The sequence below is a fragment of the Sinocyclocheilus rhinocerous genome, unplaced genomic scaffold, assembly GCF_001515625.1.
Source record: "Sinocyclocheilus rhinocerous isolate Xijiao unplaced genomic scaffold, SAMN03320098_v1.1 scaffold615, whole genome shotgun sequence".
Classification (NCBI taxonomy): domain Eukaryota; kingdom Metazoa; phylum Chordata; class Actinopteri; order Cypriniformes; family Cyprinidae; genus Sinocyclocheilus; species Sinocyclocheilus rhinocerous.
Window position 1 is genome coordinate 61,664 of NW_015631049.1, and position 13,202 is coordinate 74,865.

At 37.7% G+C, this 13,202-nt stretch overlaps 1 protein-coding gene across 4 annotated transcripts in view; it reads right to left on the bottom strand.

Moving 5' to 3' along the window:
• Window positions 1-2,354: 2,354 nt before the first annotated feature.
• Window positions 2,355-13,202, bottom strand: part of LOC107741183 (neuronal PAS domain-containing protein 2-like) — a 67,590-nt gene continuing 56,742 nt past the window's right edge. For 3 of the 4 annotated variants that reach the window (XM_016553798.1, XM_016553795.1, XM_016553797.1), the window contains 14 exons: window positions 12,669-12,787; window positions 12,435-12,517; window positions 10,778-10,884; window positions 10,425-10,572; window positions 9,671-9,752; window positions 8,743-8,869; window positions 8,533-8,636; window positions 8,037-8,108; window positions 7,216-7,374; window positions 6,022-6,180; window positions 5,753-5,937; window positions 4,511-4,603; window positions 4,124-4,334; window positions 2,355-3,955 (listed from right to left, as the gene is read on the bottom strand). In XM_016553798.1, coding sequence (XP_016409284.1) covers window positions 3,779-3,955; window positions 4,124-4,334; window positions 4,511-4,603; window positions 5,753-5,937; window positions 6,022-6,180; window positions 7,216-7,374; window positions 8,037-8,108; window positions 8,533-8,636; window positions 8,743-8,869; window positions 9,671-9,752; window positions 10,425-10,572; window positions 10,778-10,884; window positions 12,435-12,517; window positions 12,669-12,787 — 1,826 coding nt within the window. In that variant the 3' untranslated portion in view covers window positions 2,355-3,778. The remainder of the gene's footprint in view (window positions 3,956-4,123; window positions 4,335-4,510; window positions 4,604-5,752; window positions 5,938-6,021; window positions 6,181-7,215; window positions 7,375-8,036; window positions 8,109-8,532; window positions 8,637-8,742; window positions 8,870-9,670; window positions 9,753-10,424; window positions 10,573-10,777; window positions 10,885-12,434; window positions 12,518-12,668; window positions 12,788-13,202) is intronic. The other variant, XM_016553799.1, reaches the window with a different exon arrangement.

The following is a 13,202-nucleotide window of genomic DNA, read 5'->3' on the forward strand; positions in this document are numbered from 1 at the left end:
GCAACTTTACAGATCTTCTTTATGCACCAACAGCTTGTAACACTCCAAAGAGAAAGGAAAACTTGAAATCGCATCATATGACCCCTTTAAATCTTTTGGCATTTTATTATATAATGTTTTTTTTTCTGGTCAAATTTGATTTATATACATATATTACAACATGCTGAAAGACAAAAGGTGAGACGCCATGGCTGGTTCTTCAGAAATGGGTCAGATTTGAGATGTAAAATATATCTAAGTTTAATTTTTTATAACATCTATATAGACAATATATTTTATATAACTAATTTTGTTTAATAAAAATTTTGTTTAAAATATTGTGGATTAAAAAGTAATTAAGAGTCGGTATAACATCCAAATTGTTTCAGAATGTAAACTTTTTTATTATTAATTTCTTTTAAAACAATATTAACAATATGTTAAAGCTTGTTGTGATGGTATATGTACACAGAAGAATAAAAGAGGGAAAAACAAGCCATACATAATTAACTGTGCAACATCAACTCGCTGAACTGACAAACAGAAAGCTTTACGTCCCCCCAAAGTAAGACACTTCAATAATTAATCTGTTACAAAATACCTGTTTTTACTCTCAACTCATACACTGTATAGAAATTTATCTTCAATCTATTTGACATCTTATAAAATAAACAACTATATTTTTCTAAACATTTTTGTATATCTTATATTACAATATCTTCCATGTATTTTCTGCAGAGTATCAGCAGAGATGGCGGTTTATACCAGGTGTCATTTTCCGTCTCTTCCCCTCACCTGGTAGAATATAAATGCATTGATAATCTCACCTGTTCAGGTAACACATATAATACACTCACACAACACACACACACTCACAAATCCATGAGGCCTAAAACCTCATCAGAACAGACACTTTTGGGGAGAAATTCAGGCCAGAGAGAGAGAGAGAGATAGCACAAAGCAAAAGTCATAAAGAAGGGGAAAAGAATAAAGTGCAGTCTCCACAACCAGAGCATAGTTTTACAGGATGAAGAGAGAAAGATGATGAGAGAGTCAGTACAGTTTTCATCTACCATTCACAACCCAATCAATGAACACAAAGAAAAAACATCTGCATGTCTGCAAAACAATCAAACCTTTAACTCAAGAAACATTTGAGACTAAAATATTTCATGAAAACACCACAAATGGGCATTAAATGAAGGGCGAAGCAGCTAATTTTTATTCAAAGGACTATGCACACTCTAAAACGGCAATCACAATGGCAACTGGCTTAAGTCGCAACCTTTGGATTTATTTGTCCTACTCATTTTGAAATTAATGTTTGCAAATGTTTACTACCCTACAGGAAAATCCAGATTAAACTGCTTTTGGAACATGGAAGTCATTTTATAGCTCCTCCAAAAACTAGCTTGAGTGCCATAAGCTGGTAACTGGTTTGTTGCTGGTCTTAGATGGTTCTATCAGTTTGGACCATCTAATGACCACCTAGTAACCAGCTTAGATCAGATACTGTATTCTAAAACACATCTACCATTTTGAGATCAATTCTAAGGTAGACTAACCTAAGATTTAGAGTTATATCTGACTCAAAGTGTAGTTTCTCTTATGTCTAGAGACATAAAGAGCATTTGTGAGACCCAAAGGTAATCTCAGAGCAGCAGAAGGTGATAAACGGGAGGCACTGATGCAGAACAACCTGGTATGTCATACTCTGAAACACAGTATCTGAAAGACAAATACACCAAACATCTTCCTCGTCTTCTCTAGTGCGACTCCAGGGAGGCAGAACAAAATGCTGAGATTAATCAGTTATGTGATTCACAAACCTTTGAAAACATTTAGAAATGGTTCAGATGGGCAGGCTTGGGGACACCTGGGGACGTAAATGAGCTCTTGGGAATGGAAAATTTGATATTATGTCAAAAATAATCTCTGGAGTGCTTCTTTTGAGTGTAGTTTGATCTAAAACATCGGATTTGATCTAAAGATTAACAAGCTAAACACCTGAGAGTCGGGAGTTTCACACTTTCTATACATGACTGAAGGAATGTCGAGGATCTTTTTATACAAAAATACTTTCTGTTTTCAATCAAACAACACATTGGCTTTTACTAATACTAAGTGTTTCTTGCTAATACAAGAAAACATACCTGACTAAAAACAGAAATCTCTTCGATAAGTATAAATTACACATTCTTGTTTTCCGATTTGCATTGCACAACATGCAGAAGGGCACATGATTTTAGACTGTCTTCAACAGAATTTTCTTAGTTTTAAAAAAATAAAATAATCAGCACCAGTCTTTAAATGTGCAATGTGTGACAGGACAGCGGAAAGTGCAGCTTGAAGTCCCAGCTAGAAAAAAAAAAATGAAATGATTTTCCAATAGTCAGATTTTTTCCCTGTCCCAATAGTCTTTAAGTGTTCACAACTTGCGTGTCTACATCAACTCCCCAAAAATAATTAAAAAAATGTCATGGGAAAAATAAAAAGTAAATAAAAAGTGTTTTGTTTACTAATATTTGCGTTGTATTTGTGAAACACTTTGCCCAAGTTACAGGCAGATGAGAACATTTCCATTTCTGCAGCCCTGACATTATGATTGTCTTCAATCATTCAACCTGTCATTATTTTATATCTTCATTTTTGCAGTTTAACTGCTGCGGCACTTGCGCCCACCACCAAAAAACAATCACAAAGTCCCTCTTCTACGAAGCATAAATTAGACAGAGCTTCATCCCTGTGTAATACTGAAACTAAATATTAAAGCACATCTGTTGTGCTCATATTGACATCAAATCAATGTAGATTTACTGTGTGGACATGCGGACCACAAGCACGGCTGAAAACTTAAAGAACTGTTCGATCAGGGAAGCCAACGTGCTTCTCATGAGCAGCTATGTTTAGATGCTGACCTAAATATGAAATAAAAGTACTGAAATATGATGATCCGGAACCCAATATGTGCAGAAACTATATGTACAGTACAGTGGATCGAGAAACAAAGAGTAACAGGGATTGAGTTGAACTCAGCAGTAGGAAAGTTTGCCCTAGTGCGAACTTTTAAAGTGTTCTTAAATATTTGAAATATACATTGTGATTCAAGTTTCTTTACGTGGGGGCGAACCTGCTCTGCACATGATAACAGAAAGCCAATTTATTTATTTTTTAAAATATATTTGGGTCTTTGCTGAATTATGCCCAGCTCCTCCCATCAGCTCACACACACATGAAATATTATGCATGAAAAACAGTTCATGACCGTGTATTTTTCTTCTTCTTGTTGGGGCGATTTCTCTTTTAGTTAGTATTTTAGTATGCGATTGAGGGCAGAACACACGCAGCAGAGTTTAAGCTCTGTCAAGGCATTACTTGGGCATTCATTGATTTTGTCTTATTTGTGTATGTTTGTGTTAAAAAGTCCAGATAACTGTAACATTACAGTACCAAAAACCCTCCACGGCTTTCTGTCCTTTACGTATCGATCAAAGTGCCTGCTTGACTGCTCTGTGACCTCTGTCTCCATGAATAACAGATGGATCACACCCCTGCAGGCTCTTCCTACGTATCCCAGCATCCAGTACAGTCCAGGCCAGGCAGAGTCCTTGGGCCTTGTGGTGTTATCACCATCATTTGCTGTCATGGGAACTTTGAGGGACTTTGGCTTTCTCGATTTTGGTTTGGCTCGCTCGTGAGCCTTCCCCTGAGCCGAGAGAGTCCCTTCCCATCATGCCTTTCTGAGCTAAACGCTCAACGTGCTTTCCCGGCAACCTCTTGGCTTTTCCAGGTGGCGGGGCTACCGTGGGAGAATGTTTCTGTAGTCCGACAGGTTCCCGGACTGTGAGTGATGATGCTGTTGTTGTTGTTGCTGCTGTTGTGGCTGTACGTATCCCACAGTACTTTGCTGCGGAATGCTATGGGTGTGGAATAAGGCCTGAGTGGGAGCACTGTGAATCAGACCCTGAGGCTGCATCTTCAAGAGAGAAAAAGATATTTGGTTCCAGAATGTTTTTGAGGCATAATAAGGTGTCCGATTCCTTCATATGAATCAGACAACATGATTCAAGACTATATGATTCAGATGATGACGAAAAATAACTCTAAATCTGAATCACAAGGAATCAAATTTGTGTTTGTTTACCTGAAAGAACTGCTGAGGTTGTTGTAGTGGTAAGCTGTGTGGGGCAGCCGACGGGTGAGGCGTGTAGGTGGGCGTGGCCTGATGGGTGATGAAACTATTATGGGGGATCATGATTGGTGAGGTGAAGACGGGGGAAGGGACAAGCACAGCGTTGCAATTCACCTGCTGCACAGGGAAGGAAGGAGCCATCATCTGCTGGTCCAGAGGATATCTGTAACACACAAACATTATTGGTGAATTTTGAATAGTGTGCTAGCATACTACTCATACTATTTCTGTTATGACACAAATAGTAAAAGTAGTATGCTCTTCCAAATTTAGCCTACCATTCGGGTCTATGACTTTACGTTCATTTTGAATGGGGCCATCATGCACACTAACACTCACTTGGTTTGTTGAATAGTCGAGCTGCATTGGGAAGACTGGGCCCCCCCATTGCTGTCTGGTACAAGCGTCTGCATTGGTTGGTTTAGTAGCATCCTACCAATCCAAAAACACTCTGCATGATCTTACTGATCAATTCAGGGAACATGTTTGTTACAATCACACATTCTGTAATATTACCAAATTCAGCCAATCAGGAAGCTCCCTCACTCTACCAATCAGAAAATGCCTCTCATTCTGTTGTCATTCAGTAGAGTCATCATGACTAAATTAGATCATTACTACTAGTATAATGGATCTATTGTAACAGCCACATAATGGTTATTTTTTGCTAAAATGGTTCAAATATCCTTATAATCTGCTGTTCCAATCAGAGATATTGTATTAGCCTCTAGATTGTTTTCTTCCGATTTCTAGAATATAATTACCAGAATATAAATGTCTATCTGATTTGAGCCATTTGAATTTAGAGGTTTTACAGTTAGTATATTATAAAAAGACAAGCAGCAACACAAATGATCGGCACAGAAATTCTGTCTGATTTTTTGGGGATTTGTCTGTCCAGACCAGGAGTAGGCGAGTTCGGTCCTGCAGAGTTTAGCTCCAACCCTGAAAATAAACCCTCACCTGCCTGAAGCCTTAGTAATCCTGAAGACATTGGTTAGCTTGTTCAGGTGTGTTCGATTAGGGTTGGAGCTAAACTCTGCAGGACAGCGGTTATCTAGGACAGAACCTGCTTACCCCTGGTCCAGACCAATGCATAAAAAAATGGGAGACAGGCTGAATGTGCAAGGCTTGGCAAGGCTTCAAGACAGGCTTGAAGTGCAAATTCACTCTCTAGGCTCTAGCTGTAGTTAGTGCTTTAGATTAAGGTTAATTCGGGTTAAATCGGGATTCAAGGAATACTGTTTTGGACTCCAAGTCTCTACTATTTTCAATGGAGAATATTATCTCAACAGCTGTTTATAAGCACTATTTATTCATATCACACATTTAAGCTATGGTTTAAAAAAATCACAGTGTACACAACATTCTCTGGACTGAAGGTATCCCGGATACCAATATTTTAACAACTCATAAAAGATGAATCACTGTCTGGGTAAGGATAAAGGTTAGGATCCAGATTTTTCAGGAGTACTGAACCGAATTTACACACTAAATATTTGTCTTAGTATGAACAGGCCTTTACAATGTTCTTCTCCCACAGTAAACAGTGTTTTTCTGTCTGTTAAGGTGTGTTGTTACCGTAGCTGTCCGTCTTGGCTGTAGTCTGTGTGTCTTTGGCAGTGTGTGTCGTGCTGGTTTCGGTGTCCGTGGTTGGGTGAGAACATCACTGGGTTGCTATAGAAGGGTGTGGTGAGACTGGTGTGTGTCTGCATTGGAACACTGACGGCCTGCATGTGTCCAGTCTGAACCAGTCTCTGCTGCCCCTAAACACACACAAACAAGACATCCATAACTGTAGGAGTCACATACATAATTTGTATGCGTGTGTAATTGTGTGTAATGTGTACCTGAGCAGATGAGCTACTGGGCTGTTCTCTGAGCAGTGTGTGTGATGAATGTGAAACACAGTGTTGAGGGTGGGTGCTGTGTTGGGACGGCCTGCCTGGACCCTGCTGCTGCAGACCAGAACTGGTAAACTCTCCCTGTATCGGCTGCTGGAGTGACATCTGCAAACACAGAGATCCAAACACACTGTTTAGAACCAGACAGTTTAGTTAGAAAAATAAAGTCAGACTCCAAAACAAACTTCCCCTCTGAATGCAGTAGCCTTTTTCCACAGAAAAGGAATATTGTATAATTACACTACAGTTCAAAAGTTTGGGATAAGTAAGATTTTTTTTAGGGATGCACCGATACCACTTTTTCCAGTACTCGCCCGATACCGATACTTTTATTTTTGGTACTTGCCGATACCGAGTACCGATACCAATATTTTTATTGCATTTGTACATTTTTTAAATATTGGGTACAGAATCTGTTGTTCTGTTGTCGGTGTTTCTTTGTCTGAATATGGCGCTTATCACATGCGGTGTGGTATCGGCGTTTTGTATCGGGGCATTTTAACGAGTACGAGTACAGGAGCTCAGTATCGGTATCGGTGCATCCCTAATTTTTTTTAAATTAATATTTTTATTTAGCAATGACACACTAAATTGTTCAAAAGTGACAGCAATGTCATTTATAATGTTACAAAAGATTTCTATTTCAAATAAATGCAGTTCAAATCAATGCTATCCATTCATCAAAGAATCCTTTAAAAAGTATCACAGTTTCCACAAAAGTATTAACTGTTTTCAACATTGATACTTATAACAAATGTTTCTTGAGCACTAAATTAGCATATTAAAATTGATTAGAAAAGCATATGATTTCTGAAGGAGTATGTGACACTGAAGACCAGAGTAATGGCTGCTGAAATTTCAGCTTTTTGCCAATAATAATGCTAAATATATTAAAATAAAATTAACAACGGTTATTTTAAACTGTAATAATATTTTACAATATAACTGTTTCTACTGTTTTTGATCAAATAAATTCAGCCTAGGTGAGCTTCTTTCAAAAACAATAAAAGAAATCTTACAGCGATGTATATATTTCTTCTTCTTTTTATATCACATTTTCTATGTTTTCTATGTATTCTGTCTGACCCAAATTTGCACAAATAAAGATAATACTGCATGTTTATGACTATGTGCAAGTACCTGTAGATTAGCGAGTTGTAGTTTCTCTTTAATGTCGTGCAGCTCTTGTTGTTGTGTTTTGATGTCGGCCTGTAGGATGCGTGTCCGCTCCTCTAGCTGCTCTTTCAGCTGATGCATGACGCCTAACTGAGGCTGCTGGAATCCGTACAGAGACTGTGTCTGCAAACCACATGCACACAGAACATTGAGAACACACACTCAAATATACAAAAGGAGTCAAGAGCTGCCACACATAGCCCTTTCCTACCTTTTGGAAACTGTGAACTTCTCTCAAAATCGGCCTTTGTTTCCACTAAGCCGAATGAAGACGTGACTGACTACATTATTCCATAACATTTTGAAAAGCTATTTTAGAAAACAGTTTGGTTCAGAGTTTTTAAAGCCACTGCGAGCTGCAGTGGCCAGAAGTTATAACAAATAAAATGTATAGAAATCAACTGACAGTACATACACAAACTTCAGATAATTTTATTTTAGATGCACAAGGAAAATAAAGTGGCTGCATTTTTTTATATATGTTGAGGACACCATTATAGCCCTGGCCTCTGATATTAGCAGTCCTTGGTTTTAGACCAGCAGGTTTTAGGGGCCAGTGCAAAAACATCACATAACATTTTCAGCCCTAAACTGCCATTCCTGCAGCAGAAATATGTGGAAAGTTTCTAGTTTGGGCACCGTCACCCAGTCGGTGGTAAAATGTTGACAATCTTTCTATTCTAAGATTACAACAAACACTAAACTGTAGCTTTACTTACACATGGAGAGAAAGAGAGACAGAGGGAGAAGAGGGGAAAGAAAGAGAGCAACTGGGGGAGACTGACCATAGTGGAATGCTGACTGCAGGAGGGGGAGAGTGACGTGGGTTCAGAGGAGCTCTGCCTCTGAATCAGGGCCTAAAACAGAGAGACGAAACATTCAGATACACACACAGACTCTGATAATACTAACACACACACTACCGTACAAAGGTTTGGGGTCTGTGCGATTTTTTTTTTTAAAGGAAATTGATTTTTTATTAATTGAGGAAGCATTAAATTGATCTAATGTAAAGTAAAGATTTTTATTTTGTTACTAAAGATCTCCATTTCAAATAAATGCTGTTCTTTTGAACTTTCTATTTATCAAGGAATCCTGAAAAAATCATCACACTTTCCACCAATATATTAAGCAGCACAAGTGTTTTCAACATGCTAATAATAAGAAATGTTTCTTGAGGACCAAAATCAGCATATTAGAATGATTTCTGAAGAATCATGTGACATTGAAGACTGCACTTATGAAGGATAAAGATGAAAATGATAATGAGCATGTTTGCACCTTTGATCCACTATGTGGCATTCTGCTGGAACTCTTCTCAGGACCAATGGAAACAGACTGCCGTGACGAAGTGCACGCTTCTGTGTACCTCACAGATGAGTTCGCTATGGACACAGACACACGCAGTGATCAGACATGCACATGATCACCTGATGCACAATTGCACCTCATAAGTGCAGAGTGTTAGCCGAGGTATGTGTTTGTACTTACATGCAGAGTCAGACAGTGCTGTGTGTGATGATTTTCTAGAGCTTTGTGATGACACTGATCGAGCGCTGCTGATTCTTTCCCGTGTAGCATCCAAAGGAGGACACATATCCAAAAACACTTCCTGCCCCTACACACACAAAACACATTAAAGGGATAGTTCACCCAAAAATGAATATTTGCTGAAAATTTACTCATCCTCAGGCCATCCTAGATGTAGATGGGTTTGTTTCTTCATCGGAACAGATTTGGAGAAGTTTAGCATTACATCACTTGCTCACTAATGGATCTTCCGCAGTGAATGGGTGGCGTCAGAATGAGAGTCCAAACAGGTGATAAAAATATCACAATAATCCACAAGACTCCAGACGATCAGTTCATGTCTTGTGAAGTGAAAAGCTGAGTGTTTGTAAGAAAGAAATCTATCATTAAGGCATTTTAACTTTAAACCGTCGCTTCTGGCCAAAATATCAGTCCATAATAATACATCAAAAGCGATATATTTGTTCAGAAATGTTTTTGCTTGTAAACAGTGCTCGATCTGTGCATATTTCTCCCCCGATTCAGACAAGATTAAAGGAGAAGCAATTTTAAAGACAGAAGTTAAAAACGTCTTAATGATGGATTTGCTTATTACAAACACGTATTACAATGCTTCATAAGTAGATAAGTAATGGAGTTGTGTGGATTACTTGTGGATCATTGTGATATTTTTATCACCTGTTTTGGATCTGACGACACCCATTCACTTCAGAGAATCCATTGGTGAGCAAGTGATGTATTGCTAAATTTCTTTAAATCTGTTCAGATGAAAAAACTAACTCATCTACATCTTAGATAAACTATTCCTTTAACATGAAAAACTATTCAGTAAGCAAATAGGAATGCAAACAGTAAAGCATTGTGTGTGTTTCCTGGGCACGTGTAGCACCTTGATTGAAGATGTTGCCATATCAGATGAGCTTTCCTCCAATCCAAACTCTCTCCTTCTCTCTGCTCGGACTTCAGCATAGCTTTAGATAGAGAAAAACATATGTTTTTACTTTTTTTTTATTCTATCAACTATGTGTACTGGTATATATGGTTTATGAGGACACAAATGTGTATAATGACATGGGTACTACAACGTAAACATGGTTTATGAGGACACTTCCTGTGTCCCGGTAAAACAACAGGCTTAAAAAAACATACAAAACAGTGTTTTATGAAATTCAAAAATTGCCAGTAGTTTTCTGTAAGGGGTAGGTTTAGGTGTAAGGCGATAGAAAATTCAGTTTGTACAGTATAAAAACCATTATGCCTATGGAGAATCCCGTAAACCACAAATGCAAGTATGTGTGTGTGTGTGTGAATTTTGAAGTCCAAACTATTTGTAGTAACACAAACTAACCACTAGATGGAAACAGAAGCTTAAAAACAACAGAAACAATTAATTGAGCTGACTAGTTCAAGCATATTAACTACTTTTGAAGTAGTTATGAACAGGCATTTGCACACAGATATCTGTAAGTTACAAATATTATTAATCCTAAAATATTTTAAAGTGTTTGAATGTGTTTGTGTGAGCATTTTTTAAAGTATTTATGTTTATATGCATATAAATGTGTGTATGTACTTACCAGTGTGTGTGTGGCATGCACGTTCTTTCCATATACATGTATAAATGATGCTTGTGTGTGTTTTACCTGACCACACTGTGTGTGCAGACGATAAACTCTGGTTTGGAGTTCCACTGGTGGTATGTGATGTAATAGTGTGTCTGTAGCCAGATCCACTGCTGCCCTTTAGTCAGAAACCGATAGTAACAGGACTTTCCTTTCCCACACTGCATCACTGCAATACACACATGCAGGCACTCAAACACACAAGATCAGTAGTCTCTAAAAATGATTTGAAAGCTTCTTACAGGCTCTTTCATCTTTCCTGTTAGGGGCATTTTCAGCTCCTCTGTGATTCACACAAACAGAACAAAATGTCCAAGACAGTACACTGACCTAGTTTTAAAACAGAAAGAGAGTGCGGGAGAGATAACACTCACATTGTTTATGACACTGAGCAATCAGCTCCAGGTCGTCCACATGGTAGTAATCATAACCCGAGGTCCCCAAAACCTCAAACGGCAGGTACCCAATGATAGGAGAGGCCCTGCGAACACACATACACACACACACACACACGTTCAGTACATACTATACACTTCTATTGAGCTGCTAACCTGCACACGCACAATTCCAAGCATTGGCCCATTTTACTAAACAAGAACTCAATCTGTAACACCCATTAAACTGGCTGTGTACTTTCTCTTGAGACTAAAGGAATGAATCATGGGGGCTCAGATGAACCTGCAGACACTCATCACCATGGGAACTGCTGAAATAAGCAAGATGGGTATCCATAGCCTGCCTGAGTCATGTATGCGTCTGTGTGTGTAAATACAGAGGCATGTAAGCCTAACAGTGTAGTGGCGAAAATATTTTTTTGAAGAAGTCTCTAATGGTCACCAAGCCTGCAATTATTTGATCCAAAATACAGTACAACAGTAATATTGTGAAATATTATGTCAATTTAAAATAACTGTTTTCTATTTTAATATATTCTAAAATGTAATTTATTCCTGTGATGGCAAAACTGAATTTTCAGCAGCCATTACTCCAGTCTTCAGTGTCACATCATCTTTCAGAAATCATTCTAACACACTTTTTGCTGCTCAATATTAGGTGCTTCTTATCAGAGTCAATGTTGAAAACTGCTGTGCAGCTTAATAGTTTTGTGGAAACCATTAGGGATGGGCGATACCTCTTATTTTATTTTCGATCCGATACACCGTAATTCTTTGATGAATAGAAAGTTCAAAAGAGCAGCACTTAGCTAAAAAAATAATAAATATGTAACATTATAAATTTCATAAATTTAATGCATTCTTGCTGTATAGAAAACTTTAGAACGGTGTGTGTGTGGGTGTATATACAGTATATATGTTAACTAAAAAATACACATATATATACAGTATATACATATGTGTTTGTGTTAAATACAAATGTTAAATATTAATGGCTTAATGTTCAGAGAGAGTAAACTATCTGTACGTTTTATAGGTTGATTGTCTCAAAACAGTATTTGTTCTCAACCGGCTTGACACAGCAATACTGGTTCAACCAACTGCATGAGTTTGGGGACGGGACTATCTGTATGACTAACCATTGGAATACACAGGGAGTGTTTGGGAAACCTGTTTGAAAACCACAATATTTTCAGTGATGTATAAATTACACACTTCCCCTTTAAAAGAGAGAGTCTGACAAGACAGCTCAAATGTCCAATTATAGCTCTGTAGGGAACAGGAACATCCAGTACTCACACACACACACAGTTATGTAACTCTCTGGGGGTCACAAACGCCTCCTGAGTAAACAATCTCTATCCTGAAATTTATGAATGGTCACAGCAGAATGAAAGCATCATATTAAAATACGAGTGTGAGAACTGATTCAAGCACATGCACATCTGATGACATCCTGATGACAAGTCTGAATTAGCAGATGTAAGTGGGTCAGTGACTGATGAATGTATCAAACAAATGACATAATCAGAAAGAGTCATGATTCAAATGGACCAAAATGGGTGTATCATAAAAGACCATGCAGAATCACAACATCAGAGGAGTCGTTTGCATAATGAAGCGGCGTTTGACTCACCTGTGATCTAAGAAGAGAAATTTCCATTCCAGACTGTGTCTTGATGTGAATTCATCACACACATCCTCCACGTTGCACAGATCCTTCAACACACACACACACACACACATACACAATAAGTCTGTCCTTCCTTTGATGTAAGGATGAATGAAAGCAGTATTTGCACAATAATGATTGTGTTAAAGTGCATGTGAATCATTGTTTTTGTGTTTGTGGGCGTAGTTCCACTGTTACCTTCAGGAACTGAGGGGTCACAAGTCTCACTGTGGCTATGAGACAGATCTGCTCCTCTAGTGAGGACTGCAGCGTGCGTGGGAATGCCAGCTCATAACCGTTACATGAGGACAGAGGCACTGCGACACACAGAAAACATGTTCCGTTTAAAAAAATCTTGCAATGACCAGATTTTAGAAATCAAGTATGAATCTTAGCACAAGGTATATTTTACATATATTCTACTCTATTCTAGTGGAAGGATGGCACTGAATGAATTTAAAATGTATTTTTTTCTTTCTATGTTTATACTTATTTAATTTCTATTTCTATTTCTACAATCTAAGAAGCTGAAGTTGTATTCTTTATATAATTGTGTATATAACAAATACAAATCTTGAATCTTGAAATAAATAAAAAATACAAAGATGTTTTTATTATATTTTAATGTAAGAAAAATAATATATTGAAAAAAATTAAAATGTCTGTAAAAATATTTATATATATTTAAACTATTATTATGCTCTTTTACAAAGTCTTGATTTTGTTTTGATG